Here is a 22,807-nt window from a genome sequence, read left to right as displayed (position 1 = left end):
AATTGGTGAAGTCAATTTACAGATTCAAGAAGCTCAGAAAACCTCAACCAGGATAAAAATGAAGAAAGCCACGCTAGGGTACATGATATTCAAATTTCTAGAAAGTAAAGAATAATGAGACAATCTTAAAAGATGCCTGAAAAAAAAAATTGACACATTACAGATAGGGAAATGGCAAGTAAAATAATTGCTACCTTTTCATCAGAAATTATGGAGGGTGAAAGGAGCGGTTCAATAAAAGTCCTGAAAGAGTACAGCAAAAACTCTCAACCCAAAATTCTCTACTCAGCAAAATCCTTCTTCAAGGATGAAGGTGAAACAAAGGCATTTTCAGATAATAGGAAACTAAGACTATCTGTTGGTAAATATGCTAAAGAGAATTCTTCTGGTTGAAAGGAGATGATCGCAGAGGAACACTCAGATCATCTGGCAAGAATGAAAAACATAAAAGGCAAATAGACAAGACAATTTTTTCTTATGATTTAAAAAATGTACACTCCAATATTTAAAGCAAAAATTAAAACACTGTCTTGTGATGTTTGTAACATATGGAATGCATATGCAACTAGAGCATAAAGGACAGTCATGTGGGGTAAAGGAGTCAGTTCTGGGGTAAAGCTTCTATATTTTACATGGAATTACACAATATGAACTCCAAACAGGCTGTGAAAAAGTGAAGGCATTGTAGTAGACACAAAAATGGCACCCCAAAAATATCCACTTCTTAAGCCCCAGAACTGGTGAATCTGTTATGTTTTATGGCAAGAATGAATTAGGTGGCAGATGGTATTAAGATTGCTAAACAGCTCACCTTAATCATAAGAAATTATCTGGATTATTGGGGGTGGGGGAGGGGGCGATGAAGTCAGAGGGTCTTTAAAAGATGAAAAATAGTGGCAGAAGAGGAGACCAGTGTGAAGCTAATGGAAAGGACTAAACATTTTGCTACTGCTGACTTTTTTTATGTGGGCCATTTTTAAAGTCTTTATTAAATTTGTTACGACATTGCTTCTGGTTTGTTTTGGCTTTTTGGCCATGAAGAAAGCAGGATCTTCTTACATCTCCGACCAGGGATCGAACTCCCACCCCCTGCATTGAAAGGCCGAGTCAACCACTAGACTGCGGGGGCAGTCCCTTATTGCTGATTTAAAGAGAGAAAAAGAAGTGTGAAGTGCCACGGAGTGTGAAAAGCCTCCAGAAGCTGGAAAAGGCAAGGAAACTGATACTCTCCTTGAACTTGCAGAAGGAATTCAGCCTTGCTAATAGCTCGTGAGAACTGTGTTGATATACACAGTACATTTGTGGTGTTTTGAGCTACTATATGATAACTTGTTACAGCAGCAGAATAAAACTAATAAATATATATCCTGCAAGTTTTAAAGCAATCGCTAAAATATAATGCAAATATCTACCGAAGATCCTAGATGGGAAGAGGATACCAGACACTTGTCATTCCTGGTAGAGAGAAAGCTGATTTTGTTCTTGGCTTTGGGCTTGAGAAGCTGAGCAATAAAGCTGTTATTTTCTTTTTGCTTTCCCTCAGAATTTCTTTTTTAACATTGAGCATAGTGTTCTGAGTGTTTAACAAAAACTGATTTTAAATGACATTTTACTTTAGTATCAGACATTTTTTAAAGAAATCTTAGCTCATAGCATAAAATGTATCAATTTAAAATAGGAGTAATTAGTATTTATGAGTTTTACAGATATTTACTTTTCAATCCTTCAGATAAGGACAGATCTACATAATCATTGATTAAACTAATTCTTTGCACTTGTAATGTTAGGCAGTATTTACTCAGGAGTGGATCTACTTTTCCATTTTGCACACATAACTCCCATATTGCTAGTGAGAATTTTACTTGGGTCCATTCTGAATATACTTCATTTTCAATTATCTATGGACATATTTTCAATAATATACAGAGATGCAGCTCAGGAAATTTATGCAACCCAACAATTGGTGGAGTCTGGTCTTTAAATGCATGGATATGTCAATGATGTACATGACAAACACAGAGGCTAGTGTAAAAATATTTGCTGCTGGCTGCCCAGGAAAAGTATTTGTTATGAGTACTCGAAAGAATATGAAGAGAAGGACCTAGGAAACACATCCTCCAAAAGAAGCCTTCTTCCTAACCTCACAGACTAAACACAGAGGTTTCCAAGAGCCAGACTATGAATAGCTCTAGTCTGTGAAAGAAGGATTTCTTCATTTACAGCCTGCATTTTTTCATTTTTCATAACTGCTGATAGAGAAAATAGCTGTTCACTGTTAGGACTGAAAAAATACTTCTATAATGTTCTTCTTCCAATAGTGTCCTGAAAGGAAAAGTGTAGCAAACACAGTAGTAAACTCAGGTTGTCAATCTGTTGATTGACATACCGATCAATCTTTCTAGATATCTATCATTCTTAATTTTCTTAACTTGTATAGCAAGTCATTTCTTGAAAGGCTAAAGATTTTAATCAAAACTCTTCTGGAGGATGTTGTAAAGTGACATTCAAAACATATATTTCAATGTAATTGTTAAAATCTGGAGTGAGAGCTTTCAAAGACAGAACCTTAGAGTTTATACTATGTTATTTTTATTAGAATATTAGAAAGCAATTTCTGGCCATTGTGCTGACCCTACTGTGTATCTATGACCATTATAAAGTACTGCAGAATGAACAGCCAATCAGATAGGTAGATCTGGCTAAGCACTGCAAACCCTATAATTTTACCTTTGAAAATGGAACTAAATGTTCAAAGGTTGTTCAGCTTTAACTGTGAACTGATTCATTTATAAATAACATAGAAGAAATATTTCCCAATTAATTTTATTTGAATAAATTTTAATTTCCTCATTTCATACTTCAATCTTCTATTGTTAGAGCAATGCAATGTGTGGGCTATTTTAATTTATGACTTGAGGCAGAAAGTCCTATTCAAGGATGACTATTATTATATTAACTCTTATCTGGATTTTATGGTAAAAGATTATGAATTATTCTCTTTCATATAAACATTTCAGACATGCATATAGAGATATATAAAAGGTAATATAAAATATACCATTTACTGAATTCCTGTCATGCCTCACATGGTTTAGATGTTATTTATTATCTTTCCAATAATCTTGCAGTATAGATATTATAATATACATTTTACAGAAAAGGAATTTGAGGTCAAAAAGTTAAGTAATTTTCCCAGTTGTGCATGCATGCGTGCTCAGTCGTGTCTGACTCTTTGAAACCCCATGGACTGTAGGCCACCAGGACCTTCTGTTCTAGAATTTCCCAGGCAAGAACACTGGAGTGGGTTGCCATTCCCTTCTGCAGGGGATCTTCCTGATCCAGGGGTTGAACCTGTGTCTCCCACACTGGCAGGCGGATTCTTTACAATTGAGCCAACGGGGATGCCCATTCATTCTGATATTAGTTAATAAATGAGCACTTGTTATGTGACAATTATTACATGAGAAACAGAAAGTGAACATGAGTTATACAGAATCCATGTACTTGAGAATCACTCACTGAGGGACCAGAAATACAGGTAAGTAAATATGAAACATTTGGATGTGAAATTATTGTGATTTACACAGGGTAATATAGGAACATAAAGGAGGAACAGCTCAAAGGAAAGATAGCTAAAAGAGGGGTGGGAAGGAAGGATTAATTCTTAACTGGATTATTTCACTTAGCATAATGTCCTCTAGGTTCATCCCATTGTTGCAAATGGCAGGAGTTCCTTCATTTATTTTAATGGCTGAATAATATCATATATTTAATGAAACCTCTTGACAAACACTAAGGTTGTTTCCATACTTTGGCTACTGTGAATAATACTACAATAAAAATGGGAAATGCAGACTTTTCTTCGAGGTACTAAATTATTTCCTTTGTGTATACACACCAAAGTGGCATTACTGGATCATGTGGTAACTCTGTTTTTATTTTTTGAAGGACTTCCATACTATTTTCCATAATAGCTATTAAACCAGACTCAGAAAGACAAATACTGTATGATCTCCCTTCTATGTGAAATCTAAAAGAACTCACAGAAGCAGAGAGTAGAATAGTGATTGCCAGGGACCCTGGGAAGGTGGGTGGGAGAAATAAGATTTAAGTCAAACAGATAATAATAATACTGCATTTTACTGTATATAATAATATTGTAATAAAATGATAATAACATACTTGAAGTTTGTTGAGAGTAGATCTTAAGTGTCTTCATCACACAAACACAAAGGATAACTAAGTGAGGTGATGGATGTGTTAACCAGCTTAATTTCACAATTTACAAGTATATCAAATCATCATATGTACACTTCAAATATATGCAATTTTTCTTAATTAAATCTCTCCAAAGTTGGAAAAATAATCCTAAAGCTTTTTGTTTAAAAAAAAAAATGGGAGCCGTGATATTAGTATTATAAGAGATCCATTAAAAAAAAAAATGAACAGTGGCACACCTCACTCTCTGTCTCACATACCTATACATTCTGAGGTACTGAAAGGATGTTAGGGCTTCAACTTATGAATTTCAGGGAAGAGATGGCAGTTCACACCATAAAAACATTCCACCCGATTATCACAGACATTGTTGAAATGTCTTCCCAAATAATATTAAAATAATAGGATTTTAGACATAGATAGGATCTGCCATACCTTCACTGTGAAAGCAAGATCCACCTAACATGGTAGAAGTAATACATTGAAAGTAAAATAACTTACTAATACCACCAGAGTTAGTATTCTTACAGATTTATTACTATTATTTCCCCAATTGAAAAAAAGTGCAAATTATTTAGCAAAGCCTGCAACTGTGTCGTTACCATAAAGACCATTATATGCTAAATATTGCTGCTGATAACCCTTCACCGCTTCTCTCCAAATACCTCTAAATTATTTGCTTTTAAAGACCTAACAATTTTTGATTACCTATTATAAAAACAGATCAAACCACAGCAATTTCAACATATTTTACATTGAAATTTGGTGGAGCACTTTATGATCTATTACAGCAAGAATAAGCACGGCTGCTAGGTGATTTGGTTTACAGTAAGTAATTAAGTTCACTTATTATGATTAGTTAGGAAAAAACTTTTGTTATATTTGGCTTATAATTAAACTATTTTCTAAATGCTAGCAGCATTTTTCCCATTTGTTCACAATTTCAATACATGTAGTGCCTGGTTAAATTAATTAAAATTTCAATACTTCCTATGAAGTCTACAGAAATAGCGATACATTGTTTAGATTAATTATATTTTACCTTTCAAAAGGCTTTAACACATCCATAACATGGTATCTTATTTATTTGTACACATACACACACACACACAAATTCATTTTAAATGCAAGTAATCTGTCAGGCAACTTTGACCCACCTGAAACTCAAGAAAGTAAAAATGTCTCAAACAAGTTGAATAATCTCACAGTATTAAGGCAATAAATCTTATGCATCATATTTATAGAGGTGTTTTCAAGCCCTGAGACAGTTCTGCCTATATCCAACACTTTTACCTGGAGTGGTTACTGGGTTGCTTAGTATGAAACTTAGTATTATTAAAATAAGTAAATATAAAAAGGAGGTCCAGTGGTTAAGACTTCACCTTCCAGTGCAGCAGGTGTGGATTTGATCCCTGGTCTGGAAACTAAGATTCCCATATGCCTCACAGGCAAAAAAACAAACAAACAAACAAACAAAAAACCCCATATATATATATATAAAACAGAAATAATACTGTAACAAATTCAATAAAGACTTTAAAAATGGTCCACATGAAAAAAATCTTTTTAAAAAAAGGCAAGTGAATTGGCACTCTCCAGAACCCATAGCTGGGAGTCAGATTCCAAGGAGAGAGACTTCAAAACTATGTGAAGGAGAGATTTCTGCCATACTTTCATACAGGCCTAGACAGCTATTAATATCAACATTTTTAAGAATCCTAAACTGACAAACAGATCACAGAGTACAGTAACTGAATTTCACTCCAAAGCTCTGAATTATAAAGAATAAGTTATGTTCTGTAAATTTTGTTTAAAAAGGAGATAATACATAACATTGCAGATTTTCAGCCAATGATTTTCATATAAACTGATCACATTATAAACAACAACAAAAAATGTTGCCACTTAAAATGCAACTATTTGGAATGTATCTGCATTTTAATTTTTATATCTCTCCATTCTCTTGTATCCTTGGGTAATACATTTTCTTGCACAGTCACTCATTGCCTTTTCTGAAATGGTGGTCAAGATTTTCAGACACTCAATCCACACAGTCACATAGAAGCTAGATTACTGACTTTATCTCAAAGCCAAAGCTGCTTATATATTCTGGGATATTGATTATTTTTTCCTTAACAGAAAAAGCTGCAAAACTCAAAACTCTGCCTCTAGAGTCATATCAGCCAGTAGCCCATGAAGAAATGATAAGACAGTAAGCAAAACCAGAACAGCCAAAAATGAGAAAGTACATAGGAAGGTCAAAAAATAAAAAGGTTCAATGCAACCATATCTCAGTTATATTTTAATAGCTGTTACAGCTTCTGGCACCTAAACTATAATCACATGATCAATGCTCTGTGAGTAATATTGACAACGATGTTTGAACAATAAAAAAGTCACACTGTATAAGGGATAAAGATGGAAATTGATCAATATTATTCAAAGCATTTTATTTTATTAAAAATTAATTCTTTAGTTAAAATGATTCAAAGCAAACTCAAAACAATTGTATTTTTGATATGTTTGCTAAATATTAAGTAGCACCCCTTTATGAAGCCAAGGCTGAACATCTTAAACAAGAGGTAGGATCCAACCCGAGGTAATGGCTGTATTTCAAGGCAATAAACTAACAAGAAAAATTACAATGGTAGTGTTCACAGATCATAGCATAGGTGAGTAAATACTAGCAATCTGGATTTGCTGAGCACACAACACACGTCAGGACGGGGTGAGAGACGAGTCTGGGCAGGAAGTCAGCATCCAGATATAATATATCCTGTTGAGGAGACAGGGTTTTATTTTGTGGGATCTTCAAAGTAAGAGATAGGGAATCAGGTCATGAGCATCATCATACAGCAGCATTATTCACAGTAGCCAAAAGGTATGGCAACAGCCCAAATGCCTATGAACAGATTAACATACAAACTGAATGCGGTACATACACACAGTGGAACATTATTCATTCTTAAATAGGGGTGAAGTTTTGATACGGGCACAGCATGGGTAAAGCCTGAAGATACTATGCTGAATGAAATAAACCAGACACACAGGATGGGTATCGTATGATTCCATTTATATAAGGAATCGAGAGCAATCAAATTCATGGAGACAGAAAGCAGCCTGGTGGTTGTCAGGGGCTGGAGGGGGCAGGGAGAATGTGGACTTATTGTTTAAGGGGTATATAGAGTTTCAGTTTGGGGAGATGAAAAAGTTTTGGTGATGGATGGTGGTGATGGTTGCACCACAATGTGAATATACTTAAAAAATAACTTCTTACAGTGGAGAATGTTTACATATTAATATTAAAAATCTTAAGTGTGGTGTGACTTTGGATGGAGCAAGACTGGGGCTAGGGAAACTGGGTGAGACCCCTTTACAGAGAACAGAAAGAGTAGACTGAAAGGTAGGAAATAATTTGGGAAGTATTAATGAATATAATTAGCAATAAGGCAGGCAGCCTTCAGTGGTTCACAAGAGCCTCAATGAACTTACTCTCCAAAACTTAGTGGTTTAAAACAACCCTGTATAATATTTCACATTTTGTGCATGCCTTTGTTCATGTGCTGCTCCAACAAAGTGCTCTAGACTGGGTGGCTTAAACAAGAAACTTTTACTTCTCACAGTTCTGGAGGCTGGAAAGTCCAAGAACAAGGTGCCACAGATTCAGTGTCTGGTGAGGGTCTGTCTTCTTGATGTGCCCTAACATGGTAGAAAGAGGATTAAAGAGCTCTCTGGGGTCTCTTGTAAAAGGGCACTGATCCTATTCATGAGGGCTTCACACTCTTGACTTAATCATCTGTCAAAGGCCTCACCTCTAAATATCATCACATTGGAGGTTAGGTTTCAACAGAGGAATTTTAGGGGGACACAAACATTCAGTCCATAATAATGGATCGGGAATTTAGGCAGGGCTTAGTTAGTTGATCCTTCTGTTCCATGTGGCATCAACAGAAATTACTCGGCATTATCCAGCTAGAGGGGGCTTTCCAGGTGGCACTAGTGGTAAAGAACCCACCTGCCAATGCAGGAGACATGAGACCCAGGTTTGATCCCTGAGTTGGGAAGATCCCCTGGAGAAGGGCATAGCAACCCACTCCAGTATAAAAATCCCATGGACAGAGGAGCCTGGTGGGCTACAGTTTATAGTGTCACAAAGAGTCGGACACAACTGAAGCAACTTAGCACTCATGCACACATCCAGCTAGAGGGTGAACTAGTGTGGGTGTGCAGGGAAGTTCACGTTCATTTCTTTTGTCAGTCTTGTCATAAGAGTGAAGAGTTGGAAGGCTAGGCTCGGCTGAGACTCTCAGCAAGAGTGTACCCATTGGCTCCCCAGTGTGATGGCCTTGTAGGACAGTCAGACTTCTCACATGGCACCTGGGTTGCCAGAGAACATAAATGGAAGCTGCAAGGCTTCTTATGAACAAGTCTTAGGAATTATAGAAATTCATTTCTGTTGCATTGTACTGTTCAGGCAGATAGCTAAGGCAGGCTCTGATCAGAAGGGTATTAGATGCCATCCTTCAATTGTGGCCATCTTTCATCTACCATATCAAACTTTTGGAGGTGATGGATGTAAAATAACCAAGGCTGACTCTCAGATTTCTAGCAAGGGTAATTAGATTGCCTCCCACTTGAACAGAGATGACAGAAGAGCCAGGCTTAGAGAGGAAGATGATGAACTCAACTTTGGACAACAGAAGTTTGAGAAAATAATAAAGATTATTAGGATTTCTTCCCTGCCTGCTCAGACGGTAAAGAGTCCACCTGCAATGCAGGAGAGCTGGGTTCCATCCCTGAGTTGGGAAGATCCCCTGGATAAGAGACTGGCTACCCACTCCAATATTCTTGCCTGGAGAATTCATTGGACAGAGGAGCCTGGTGGGCCACAGTCCATGGGGTCTCAAAGAGTCAGACAATCCTGAGAGACTAACACAAATGTTAATTAGAATTTCTATATTTAAATGATTAAATATCACAGATTTTCTAAAAGTCACGTTCCTTAGGATTGCTGATTCCAGCCCTGTACAATCTATTCTTTGTCATTTTTCTCTAATCTCAGCTCCTTCCACTTCTCTATTTTATCACTATTTATTCAGACTCCTATGTCCTAAGCACTATGTCAAGCACTGGGCTTTCACTGATAATCAAGTCAGACAAGATAACACTTAGATAACAGGTGAAAAAAGACAGACAAGAACATAATTAAATACACAAATAAACAGAATGATTTTGGATTGTGATCAAAGCTGTGATATCAACATTGTCATGTAAAGGGAATGTCTGAGAATAAAGGGTGAAGGAAGAGGACAGTAACTAGGTAGGTGTTCTGGGTCTTTATTAAGAAAGTGATAATAATGAGCTGAGACCTGATACAGAAGCCTTCCATTGTGTCAGGCAGAAGAAAATGCTAAAGCAGAAGCCATGGGGTGGGAACGAAGGCAGAAAGAACAAAGAGATTCTCTAAAACTCTTAGAGGAAAACATAGGCAGAGCACTGACATAAATCACAGCAATATTCTTTGGATCTCCTAGAGTAACGGAAATAAAAGCAAAATAAACAAATGGGGTCCAATTAAACTTAAAAACTTTTTTTTTTTTTGCACAGCAAAGAAATCATAAACAAAACTAAAAGACAACATATGGAATGGGAGAAAATATTTGCAAATGATGTGAACAACATGGGATTATTTCCAAAATATACAAACAACTCATACATCTCAATGTCAGAAAGATAAGCAACCCAATCCAAAATGGGCAGAAGAAGTAAATAGATATTTCTCCAAAGGCATACAGATGACCAAGAGGCACATGAAAAGATGCTCACCCAACATTGCTAATTATTGGAGAAATGGAAATAAAAACTACAATGAGATATCACCTCTTATGGGTCAGAATGGCCACCATCAAAAAACCTACAAATAATAAATGTTACAGAGGGTGTGGAGACAAAGGGAATCCTCTCACACTGTTGGTGGGAATGTAAATTGGTGTAGCCACTATGGAAAAGAGTACTGAGGTTCCTCAAAAACAAAAATAGAATTATCATATGATCTAGCAATCCCACTCCTAGGAATATATCCAGAAATGAGGACAACTTTAATTCGAAAAGATATATGCACCCCCATATACATAGCAGTACTATTTATAAAAATTAAGACATGGAAGCAACTTGCATTTTCATCAACAGATGAATGGATAGAGAAGATGTGGTAGATATACCTGGAATATTACTTAACCATTAAAAATGAAATCATGCCATTTGCAGCAACATGGATGGACCTAGAGATTATCATAGTAAGTGAAGTAAGCCAGACAGACAAACACAAATATATGATATCACTTAGTGTGGAACCTAAAAAATGATACAAATGAATGTATTTACAAAACAGAAACAGACTCAGAGACTTAAAAAACAGATTTATGTTTACCAAAGGGAAAGAGGAGAAGGGATAAATTAGGAGACTGGGATTCGCAGATTCACTTACTATATATAAAATATATAAACAACAAGAACCTACCATATAGCACAGCGAACTATACAGCAAGGAGATCCAATCAGTCCATCCTAAAGGCAATCAGTTCTGAATATTCATTGGAGGGACTGATGCTGAAGCTGAAACTCCAATACTTTGACCACCTAATGAGAAGAACTGACTCATTTGAAAAGACCCCGATGCTGGGAAAGATTGAAGGCAGGAGGAGAAGGGGATGACAGAGGATGAGATGCTTGGATGACATCACCGACTCAATGGACATGAGTTTGAGTAAACTCCAAGAGTTGGTGATGGACAGGGAGTCCTGGCGTGCTGCAGTCCATGGGGTCACAAAGAGTTGGACACAACCGAGCAACTGAACCGAACTGAACTGAATAACTTATAATGAAAAAGAGTCTGAAAAAGAACATATATAAACAGAATCACCTTGCTGTATATTTGAAACTAGCACAAAATTGTCAATTATACTACAATATGAAAAAAAAAAAAGGAATCAGATGGACCTTAATTAAATAAATAATAATGAAGGGATTCTCCACCTTCTTTTTTGCCTCCCTGCAGGTCTACATGGTGTTTCTTCCCATACTGACTTTTTCTAACTTCTCTGCCTGGATGACTCCTGGGTTTCCACAGAAACTCAAGCAAGGCCTTTTCTTTTCCAGGAAATGTCCCCTAAGACCCTAAGACCAAGTTAGGAAGCATTTTCCTGGGCTCCAGAAGAAGCTCTGCCACAGCCTTTGTGGCCCCATGGTGTCAGCTGTGCTGACTTTTCTTCCATCCCTAATACCCTGGTAGTTATCTGAGGACAAGGCTTTTGTCTTTGATTTCAGCATCATCAGTAAGTAGCAAACAGAAAAGACTCTCTTACATAAGGTGAGTGAGTGTCCTAATAACGAAGGAGGACAGGGAAGGAAGGAGGGAAGAAAATGAGAAAACATTGTCAATGAAGGACACAGCATATAGAACATTCATGCAATATAGCTAAAAAGCTATTTTTAGCTTATACCCAGGTTGCTCAGTGGTGAAGAATCTGCCTGCCTGCAGGAGATGCAGGTTCAATCACGGGGTCAGGAAGATCCCCTGGAGGAGGAAATGGCAACCCACTCCAGTATTCTTGCCTGGGAAATCCCACGGACAGAGGAGCCTGGTGGGCTGCAGTCCATGGGGTCACACAGAGTCAGACAGGACTTAGTAACTAAACAACAACAACAGCATTATCTGCTTAAGTGCCGCAGTACACACACACACACACACGCACACACACACGGATCTCATTGTACTATCTAAGCAAGAAGAAAATTCTAGGCTCTACCTATTTATGATAAGAATTTATTTAAAAAGTAAACTGAATATTAGCAATATTATGTGATTACAGACTTGTCAATGTCATATTTATTGATATCACACATTTCTTATAACTGGCATGTAATGCTGTGTAATCAGAAAAATAATAAACGCTGTTTTCCAAACACAGTATTTAAAAGTCCATTCACAATAAGCATTGTGATACTGATACCAGGGAGTTGTGTACAGAAGAGGAGTCCGAATAGCAAATGTAAAGACAGTCTTAGCATTTTGAAATAAAACATTGCTAACTCCCTTCAAAAAAACCTCCAGGCTCTAGGAAATTTCTGGAAGAAACCCAAACTTGGCCTAGGACTTGCTGTCTTCTCATTTTGCTGTCCTCTGTCTCCAGCATAGAACAGACACCCTGCAATCACCTGTGGACTTGCACTTGGACAGAGAAAGCGCATTATCTTGACCAGAGCCCCCTAAGCCCAACCACTAGGTTCCTCCTATGTTTACTTAATAGCAGCTGCCAATAAGATTTCCAGCTCCCCACTGCCCGATGTTAGAGGTGAATGTGGCAGAGGAAGAAAAGAGGTTTTGGGCTGCATGTTCCAGAGCCACCTGGGGAAAATCACTGAGCTTAGGGAATGCCACAAAGCAAAATAACAATGGAGCCCCACATTTAAAACTGAAGTGGTGGTTTTGGAATGAGGAAAAGCAGGCCTTCTTAAAACTCACAGGGAGCTTGCAAGGGGGCAGATGAAGGTAAAAACCATAAAGAAAAAAGCTTTCAGTATTTCTCCATGGCAGCAGAAGGCACACCACTGAGTGCTCCCTAAAGCCGAAGGTAAAAAGGGAACAGAGCGTGCTACAAAGAATAAAAATATAATCCTATGGGATTGTTTTCCCGGTTCTACATTACCGAGAAGCAGTCAATAAACACACAGCTTCAGAATTAAGCTTAAGGCTCATAAATCACCAAATTATAGCACAGGCATTATACATCCTAGAGGGTTTCACTGTACGTTTCTTTTCCCAAGACTTGAGAGAAAACATAACTAACCTTTATTGAGAAAACCTGTGAATATGCCACATATGGTCGAAGGAAAATGAGGGTAAGGAGAAGTGTAAAAGCTCCTTCTCATTCCTATAGTTTATCGGGGATCTTGAGCAGGATTTTACATTGTATCTCAAAGCCACTAGGTTTTCTGGACAACCATAATGCTTTGCCAACCCATTTGGTTTTTGTATTTTACTCCTGTATGTGGGCTGGAATAAGCTGTTAAATTCATGATTTTGAAAAGTGGTACTTCTTAATTTTGTTTTGTGATGAGTGACAGAGAAGATATGAGACATTAAATCATGACCCAAACAAAAATAACCCTCAAATTTAAGTGGGAAGTTTTGTGCAAAAGCAGCAATAGACAGGGTTCTTCACTGCTGATAAATGACATGATTGGATCTGAATAGGGGCTGATCTTATTGCTACTCAAGTTTTTCAATTACCATGGAGTCAGAAGTCCCAGCTGGATATAGAAAAGTTATTCCTCAGAGGACCAGTGAAACATGCTAGTAGCTCAGTTGTATCTGTCACCCCACGGACTGTAGCCTCTGTTCATGGAATTCTCTAGGGAAGAATACTGGAGTGGATAGCCATGATTCCTTTTCTCTAGGGGATCTTCCTGACCCAGCGATTGAACCCTGGTCTCCTACATTGCAGGCAAATTCTTTACCATCTGAGCCACCAGGAAGTCCCCTGAAGGACCAGAGAGGGTGTCTAATACATAGTGAAAATTTTCAAAGATATTATCATTAACCTGATGTTTTTAGTTGATGTCTGCAGCAAATGAAAGTTACGTTGAAAAGAGTTGCTTATTCTGTGGACACAATGCATTTTTGTTAGGTGAACAGAAGTGTATACCTCTCTGAAAATAAGTCACTTAGTCGTTTCCTTTTTGTATTTATTAAAACAATATCAAGATCCCCTGGAGAAGGAAATGGCAACCCACTCCAGTATTCTTGCCTGGGAAATCCCAGAGACAGAGGAGTCTGGTGGGCTACAGTCCATGGGGTCGCAAAGAGTCGGACACGACTTCGTGACTGAACAACAACAAAAACATCAAATACAAGCCATATTTTATATCTAACTTCAAGTTAAAGCTTGCTATTTTATGTTTTGGAAGATATAAATTTATCACATTCTACCCAGTGCTGTTCAAAAGGATGAATTTATACAGTGTTGTAGACACATACCATTTCATAGTTCATGGTGGAAGAAACAGAAACAATCACTTTCAGATACGAATTAGGAAAAAGTGGTTTCATGTCATTAATTAGCTGTAAAGAAACACATGGGGATTGAATTCCAAGCTCTAAAAACCTAGTGTTAAATTAAATGCCTAATGACCTGTCATAGTACTGTCAGCTGGGCTCACAAGTCCTGAACAGGCATTTGCTTCATCCAATTTCCAGTGGCAGGCGCTGAAATGTTTGGGCCCCAGGAGTGGGTGGGCAGAAGCGTTAGGAAGCCTTTATCTGTGTTGCCTTTGCATAGCAACAGCAGGTGTGTGAACACACTTGGAGGACCAGCATGCAGGGCCCAGAAATTGGTCAGTGAGTGTGCTCCCAAGTACAGGGGAGAGGAAAGGAAGCTAAAGAAATGCTGCTTCTTATCCCTTTTATTATTACAAGTCTCTTAATTATTTACATCACTCAGTGTAGCCTCACATAGTAAAACTCAGCCATATGCCTGGCATTCTTGATGAGTGCTGGTGTGATAAGAGTTCCTGATTCTATGGTCTAGCAGGCAGCAGTCAGGTTCAAAGGGCATACATAATCAATGCCTAAAATATATTTAAAAATGCAAAGCAGGAGGACAAATTAAAATCGAGTGTGTAATACATAAATCTAAGTTACTTTTGAAAGCTTATAATGGAAGAACTAGAGCATGGACAACCCTAGGCCCTGTCATAATGTTTATATATTATGTATTTTTGATGAGACTATTGTTTTAAAATAAATAGCTTAGCATATTGATTATAATAAGACTATAATGATAAACTTCAAAAAAATTTTTTTAATTTATCATTTATTTTTAGCAGTGTGTATGTGTCAGTCCCAAACTCACAATTCAAAAGTGCTATGAAACCCATGAGGCCTATATAAATATTCAGTATACATATTAAAACATTTAATGATGAAGTCCACTCTTTTTGCTGCAGGACATACAATAGAGTGGTATATATCATTTCTCTGCATGCACTTAGCTTTTTATACTGAGGTTCCATGAAGGGATAAACAAAAACAATTATAATAACAGCAATAACTAGATGTAATAGACAGATACCCTTCCATGGACAAATATGCCAGGAAGTACGCCTAGGTCTGGACCTATATTATCATGCTTCACCCTAACTACTGACCTACGAAGTAGGCAGTATTTTTCCATTTTAAAGGTGAGAAAACAAAAACTCAAAAGCTAATTGGCATAACATCACATACCTGATTAGGTGTGGGAAAGAGAATTATATCCATTTCATAGGCTTCATACTTTTATAGAATCTTTTTTTCAACCATCAGAGATAGGTTACTTGATACCAACCAAAAGATATCTCCAATAGTTTTTAGATGGCCAGAAATTTACCTGAAAGAAGGCATGACTAGGTATGCACACTCAGATGGAAAGCTTTCATTTCTCTATCACGTGACAGGAGAATATTAATGTTTGACCCCTTCCCCTCCATCTTTGCATTTCCTTAGGTTTACTTCCCTTTTGTAAGTAGGATTTTTTTTTTCTTACCTAACTCTTGGATCTTACTTTGCAGATAAATGAAAGCTCTAAGAATCCTGTTAGCAGAGGAATAGACCTTAAGAAGAAAGAAGGGTATCAGGATCTGGGCAACCATAATAGGGTGGGTGATGACATGAGGAGGGAGAGATGGGAAGAACTTGAGAGGACTTCTGTGCTATGCCACAAATGCAAGGACTTACTGAAGGTGAATTTCGGCACTTGGGGCTGAGAGAAAGAAAATTCATGAAAGTGAAAGTTGCTCAGTTGTGTCCGACTCTTTGCAACCCCATGTACTATACAGTTCATGGAGTTCTCCAGGACAGAATACTGGAGTGGGTGGCCTTTCCCTTCCTTTCAGATCCCTCTCCAGGGGATCTTCCCAAGCCAGGGCTCGAACCCAGGTCTCCTGCATTGCAGGCAGATTCTTTACCAGCTGAGTCAAAAGAAGAGTTGCTTCCAAAAGCTGCTCAGGTGCTTCTGATGATGTTACATTTGGCAACCTCTGTCTTCTCTACTTGAGAAAGTCAAGGAAATCTAAAGAAGTTTTAATTCATGAGTTAAACCTTGATACATAATTTCAAGTAGTACTTACTCACCTTGACAGCACATTAGAATTATCTGGGTAGTCTTTTAAAAATTACCTCTGCATTTCCAGGGGTTTTGGTGTAACTGTCCTGAGCACTGGGATAGAAGCAGCAGTGCAGTGTTTAAAAACAACCTCCCAGGTGATTTTACAGAGATCCGGCAAAACCCAGGACAATGGGCAAGCGACATGAAACAGGGCAGAGGCCTTTCTATGTTAAGAGAGTCCTGGGTGGAAAGGCCCAAAGTGGGAAAGCCGTACAATTATGAGTGTTCGCATTTGACTGAAATGTGAACTATGAGTAGTGATGGCGAACGATGAAACTGACGATTTAGGCAGAATTCATATAAAGCGAGCTGTGACATTTGGACTTTACTTGCGAGAGTGAGCAAGACACTGCAATGCTTTACACAGAGCTCACATGCTCAGATTTATGCTGACCAGACAGAGGGCTTCTCTAAGACAGGGGCTTTCGGCGCTATACCTGAAAAACTATCCCCAGATTTACTTTTCCTAAAACACAAAACAAAGACCCTTAGGTGGTGCAGTGGTCAATGAATTGGAGGAGGTAGGACTAAAGGCAAGGTGTTCAATGGAAGAAACCGAAAGTGAAAGCAAGTAGGAGGCAAAACAGTACTTGCAATGAAGCAACGTTGCTGCCATAGCAAGAGAAACTAATGATGAATTCTGAGATGAAAACAGGTTAAGGGCATACATCCCAGGGAAAGTGGTTTTTAAGAAGAGATCTGAACACATGGATGTTTCCAAAACACTTCAAAACAGAGACGAGAGAAAAAAAGAGAAGGATGTGGTAAGTAATACCTAATCAAATTCAAATAACCCATTCTGTGTTAACTAAGTAAAGCAAACTAAGACAAAGGCATTACCATATTTACTTGGGTGAATGACTCTCAAAGTTATTTCTGCAGAAAAATCTCAGTTATGGAGGGAACACCGTATGCAATACCCTTTTCTTAGTTTTCTCCCCAGAATTACTCCCTTTGCCATTTTTCCATAACAGTTGTTTGATGTCCATGAGACAATGTCCCGATAGTATGAGACATTTTTTTTTTCCCTCCAAATTATCCATATTCTGATGTGGAATTTACCAGACACAAGAAAATATGAAAGGTATATTCTAGACATCCTAGACTTGAATAAGAGTGAAAAATGAAGAAAATGAAGGATTAAAAGACAGTCAATGCCTAACAAAGGTCAGCTCTTCTTGCCTGATTTGTAGCAAATGCAAAACTCTTACATAACTGCTGACCAGCCACCAGAATCCAATGGATCTAAGAGGAGAGAGTGATTGTTTGCCACACAGTCCCAAGGTTCTGATACCACATGCTACAGAAAGCAGCTGATTGACACGAATCTCTTCATATTGCTCCAGGATAGGATAAACAGGTGTGAGTCCAGGGCTGTTCCCATGTTGATTTCTCTCCTTCCTCTTTAACAACTCCCTTAATTTCTAAGACAGAACCCAGATTAGTACCAAGTCGAAAGTTAACGTTGTAAAACTGTTGACTTACCTTCAAGAAAAGGAAAAGTAAATTAACAGAACATAGGCTGTTGACTATTAGAGATTATATATATTTTTTCACTTTAATTTGAAGAGCTATCAGGGATTGTATTGCAACCTTTCCATACAAAATAATGTGTTTAATTGCTTTCCATTATTAACCTAAACACTGCAAATTAATCAGGCAAGGAAACATGCAGGGAGCCTTCCAGAACTAAGAGATTTTGAAATTTTATTCAAATGCATTCACACTGAGCATACTGAGATCAATTCACGTGGAGCATCTTTTCTCTATCAGGTACTGAAGTAGGACTGATGAACGAAACAAATGTGTTCCAGACACTGACAGCGCAGAGAAGTGAACTGAAGTGGCACAGTCGTGTCCTAGAGAAGGCAAGTAAAATACAGCAATACAATGCAGCCTAGAATGTGCATAATGAAGGCATTTATCTGAAAGGTTGTATGGAAGAATTGCTTCGTGGAATCTCTCTGTGGGAAAACAGAACTGAGTGAGCTTTTAAGAGCAAGTAGGACTCAGTCATGTGAACATTAGTGGGAAGGCAATCCCAAAACATCAGAGATGGGTCAAAGACAAACCTCAAACTTGTGTAGATTGAAACAAGGAGAACTTGTGGTTAAAAAGGTATAGAGCAATGTGTTGTTGGATTCAATTTGCTAGTATTTTGTGAGGATTTATAGCACAGGGAACTCTACTCAATACTCTGTAATGGCCTATATGGAAAAATACTCTAATAAAAGAGTAGATATATGTAATATGTATAACTAATTAACTTTGCTGTAGAGCTGAAATTAATACATTATAAATCAACTATACTTCAATAAAACTTTTTCTCAAAAAAGTTCTTCCTGTTTAATCTGTACCCTTAAAAAAAAAAAATATATATATATATATAAGGGAAGACATTTATACTAAAGTAGAGTTTTATTTAAGACACATGCTCTTGCTAGAAAATCTTATCAAGTATTTTCAGATCGATAATTTTTGAATAATTTAGGAGTAAGTTTCATAAAACACAACCTATGATTTCAAAGAATGTATATGAGTGTAAAATCTTATTCTCAATTTTATAATGCTATTATTAGCCATCCAACATTACTTTGCTCTTGAAAAACTGTCAACTCTAGGGAAATATGCTCTTTGATATTGAATGAGATACTCCAGAACAATTCTGTAATAATTTTGCTTTTTTTTCCCCTCCACTGTTATTTCAAAACTAAAATACAAAATGCAAATGCAGAGTCATTTTAAAAATTAATCTTTTAAAAGCTATTACTATTTCTTATTTTCTTATTACATGTTTATGTTTTTAGCCTTCCTTCATCCTGCTGCACTGTTAGGTTCTATCACCCTCCAACTCCATAACTTCACAGAAACAAAAAGTACAAGCATCTTGAAAGAAGTGTTAGAAATTATCAAATGTTTTCTATTGCTTTGCTTCTAACCTACTTAACCAGGGGCTCAATTTGTGGCTCTTTGTTCAATAAACCTTGAAATCAAGTCTTTTCCTAAAATATACAAAAGAATCTAAGCAAAGAAAGAACGTCTTTAGTCAAGTGAAGTTTTTCATTAATTTCTTATAGTTGCATATTAAAATTATTCTAGTATCTTAAGAAAAAGCAGAATCCTGAGTTCTAAACACAAGACCCTAAAAAAATGAGTTGATTGTATTGACATGGCTCAACCTAGCGCATGTGATTTTAGAGTCAGAGGTAATACACACAGAAGAAGCCATTTCCTTTGCTGTTGAGGGAAAAGATTGTTAAGTACTTTTACGCTCCATGACAACTGGCCAAAGAACTATAGGATAAACTCAAAGAAGCAAATTCAGGTATCTTGAACCTTAAGTATTTAGTAAGTAGCAACAGATAATGCAGCCAGTGCTAATGTGGAATATTTAGGGACAACTCAAAAAAAATTAAATACATTTTTTTCAGAAGCTTCTTTTTCTTTTTCATCTTATATATATAGTTTTCCAATATTTTTGTTCTAGAATAATTACTATAATTCACCAATGAAAAGAAAACCAATACTTTTTTGAGGTAGAAGTAAACATATTTTTGAGAACTTACTCAAAATCAGTAATAGAAGCGAAAAACAATTATGCTAGGCAATATGTATAATAGATCTGAATTTTCCTCATTTAATATTCAAATCCACAGAAATCTAATGAAAACTGTATTACTCTCCTGCAACTAACTTCTTTAACTTCTCATTCCTGCCAAATAAAGAAACTAAGCCAGACGTGAGAGAAGTTTTAGAACTTCCACCTGCTGCTGGACTAAAAGCTTTCTTTTATTAATAATTTCTAATAATGTATTTTTATTAATACCACACCTTATAATTTACTCAGAGCATTCATACACATCCACTCATTCTATACGTCCTTCAAATCTGTGAGAAAAAATATTATATATATATATATAAAGAAGTATACATATAATTAAGTATAAATATTAAGTCCATTAAGCAGATGAGAAAACCGAAGCTCAAAGAAATCTGTGTGACCCTCTAAAGGAACAAGATTTATAAATGGCAGAATCAGAACTCTTCATACAGGGAGTCTAAAATTCATTAGTTTTACCATTTTCACCCCAGTAAATGTGTATATTTTAATACAGATGTCAAAAAACAATACCAGTTATTAAACCACTTATTGACACTCCTAAATGTGTTTCATAATCAGTAATCTGGCCAACATTTCATCCACTTACAGTTAAACAGAAAATGCTTTAAAACCCCAACCTAATTTTGGAGTACCAACTTATCCCCCCCTGTGATTAAGTTCTGTGGCATTTTGATGGATAAAGTCTAGCAACACTCACCTCTTTCTGACGGTACTTAATGGCCAATTTGAGTCTCGCGAGATCGTTTCCACTTTGTTCTTCCAGGAGACTGTTGTCATCGCGGTAATTAAGAATGATTTCCAGCTCTCGGGAACTTCTTGTCTGATCCAGTAGGTCCTTAGCAAATTGTTTGCACTGTCGAGACAGCTCCTCATACTCTGACTTGAATTCATTTTCCACCTTACTCAGTTCCTGGAGCTCCCAACTCAACTGAAAGGCTGTGAGAAAAGGGTCTTCACTGGACAGGGCAATGAGAGAGGGGCTGGCCAGGGCCTTGTAGATGTTGAGTCTGGAGCGAGAATGGCGGAGACTGTCCACATCTGAGCTAGACACGCATTCAACGCAGTTACAGCGGACCTCGTGGGGTCTGGGCACTGAGACGCCTTTCTGAACCAGAAGTTTTATTATCTCATAATTATTTGTATGGGCTGCCAAAATGATGGGCGTAATGTCTGGAGTGAATTCAGAGAACTGCTTATCAAGGAGTATGGGAGGCACCTAGAAAGAAGAAGAAAGCAGAGGTCATGAGGAGTTCTTCATTTGCTCAAGTGTGATTTAAAACAACGTGCTACAGCAATGTTGAACAAGATTCATACATCTTTAGCCAGGGTTTTTTTTTTCTTCTTCCATGACAGTTGCAGCTTTTCCCCCTCCAAAGACAAGAAAGAAATAGATTAAAAAAAAAAAAAAACTGCAATAGAATGACACGGTATTCTTTGTTTTATCTGAATTGTGACATTTTATGAAATCTTAAACTCAATGCCTATGAAAACCCTTGATAAAAGTCTTTCTTGCTCCCAACTTCTTTTCTAACTGCCAATCTTTGCTTTTCTTTCCCAGTGATGTGGCCTGCCTAAATAATAAGAAAGATGCTGAAAAATAATGATTTGCATTAAACCCCAGACTTTCCTCTGCAGTACAAGTTTTTAAATTCCTCACTCAGGTTTTTGGCTTGTTTGTGTTTTATCTTCTGCAGCCTTAAGATCCAACCTATGATTAAAGGTGGCAGCCGAACATAAGAGAGGTACCCTCTCAGCTTTCTCTTTTCATCTGTCCCTTTACAGTGTATGTTCCAGATGACAAGAGATGTTCCCTTGCTAACATTGCTGTTTATTAGAAAAAAAATGCTTCCCAATGAATCAGGTCACCAATGCGCTTACAAACAATTTCCTTTGTGTTATTCTCAAGGGACGGTAAAGACAAAAACAATTTAATAGGCACTATTTAATAGGCCTAAATCTCGTGAGAGTTCTGTGGACTGCCAAGAGATCAAAGTAGTCAATCCTGAAGGAAATCAGCCCCGAACATTCATTGGAAGGACTGATGCTGAAGCTGAAGCTCCACTACTTTGGCCACCTGATGCAAAGAGCCGATTCATTGGAAAACAACCTGATTCTGGGAAAGACGGAGGTCAGGAGGAGAAGGGGGCGACAGAGGATGAGATGGTTGGATGGCATCACCGACTTAAAGGACATGAGTCTGAGCAAACTCTGGGAGATAGTGAAGGTCAAGGAAGCCTGGCATGCTGCACTCCATGGGGTTGCAAAAAGTAGGATTCAACTTAGCAACTGAACAGCAAAAACACTTACTCTCACTATTCATTATTCATATTTTTATAGACATGCTCTCCTGGTGAGTAAGCGGGTATCCTGCTGTTAGACCCAGGCCCATCTGTCTGATACCCAGACCTATATGTACTGCACTACACCCTTCTGCTTGACAATTTTTTGGTTTAATATTTCTTCCTGCTGCCACAAAGTCATAGAGGTCTCTGTGAAAATACATGCTACATAAGGACAAGTTAAACAGGCAGAGAAGAAATAGTGATGACATAAAAATCACATTAAAATGGGATATTGGTCAAATACAATGAAAACCACAAAAGGATAAAAAGAAAACAATTGAGAAACAAACGAAAGTCATATGAAACTTCAGTTGCGCTACTTTTTTTTTTTTTTTTAATTTTTTTATTAGTTGGAGGCTAATTACTTCACAACATTTCAGTGGGTTTTGTCATACATTGATATGAATCAGCCATAGATT

At 37.3% G+C, this 22,807-nt stretch overlaps 1 protein-coding gene across 4 annotated transcripts in view; it reads right to left on the bottom strand.

Moving 5' to 3' along the window:
* TRPC4 (transient receptor potential cation channel subfamily C member 4) overlaps positions 1-22,807 on the bottom strand; it is a 184,855-nt gene that overhangs the window by 81,505 nt on the left and 80,543 nt on the right. For 3 of the 4 annotated variants that reach the window (XM_043477366.1, XM_043477367.1, XM_043477365.1), the window contains exon 3: positions 20,744-21,262. In XM_043477366.1, the coding sequence (XP_043333301.1) occupies positions 20,744-21,262 (519 nt within the window). Of the gene's footprint in view, positions 1-20,743; positions 21,263-22,807 lie in introns of those variants that run through there. The other variant, XM_043477368.1, reaches the window with a different exon arrangement.

This window comes from Cervus canadensis, chromosome 9 (genome assembly GCF_019320065.1).
Source record: "Cervus canadensis isolate Bull #8, Minnesota chromosome 9, ASM1932006v1, whole genome shotgun sequence".
NCBI classification, from domain to species: domain Eukaryota; kingdom Metazoa; phylum Chordata; class Mammalia; order Artiodactyla; family Cervidae; genus Cervus; species Cervus canadensis.
The sequence above is the reverse complement of the archived record's forward strand: the minus strand, read 5'-3'. Positions and strand labels throughout refer to the sequence as shown.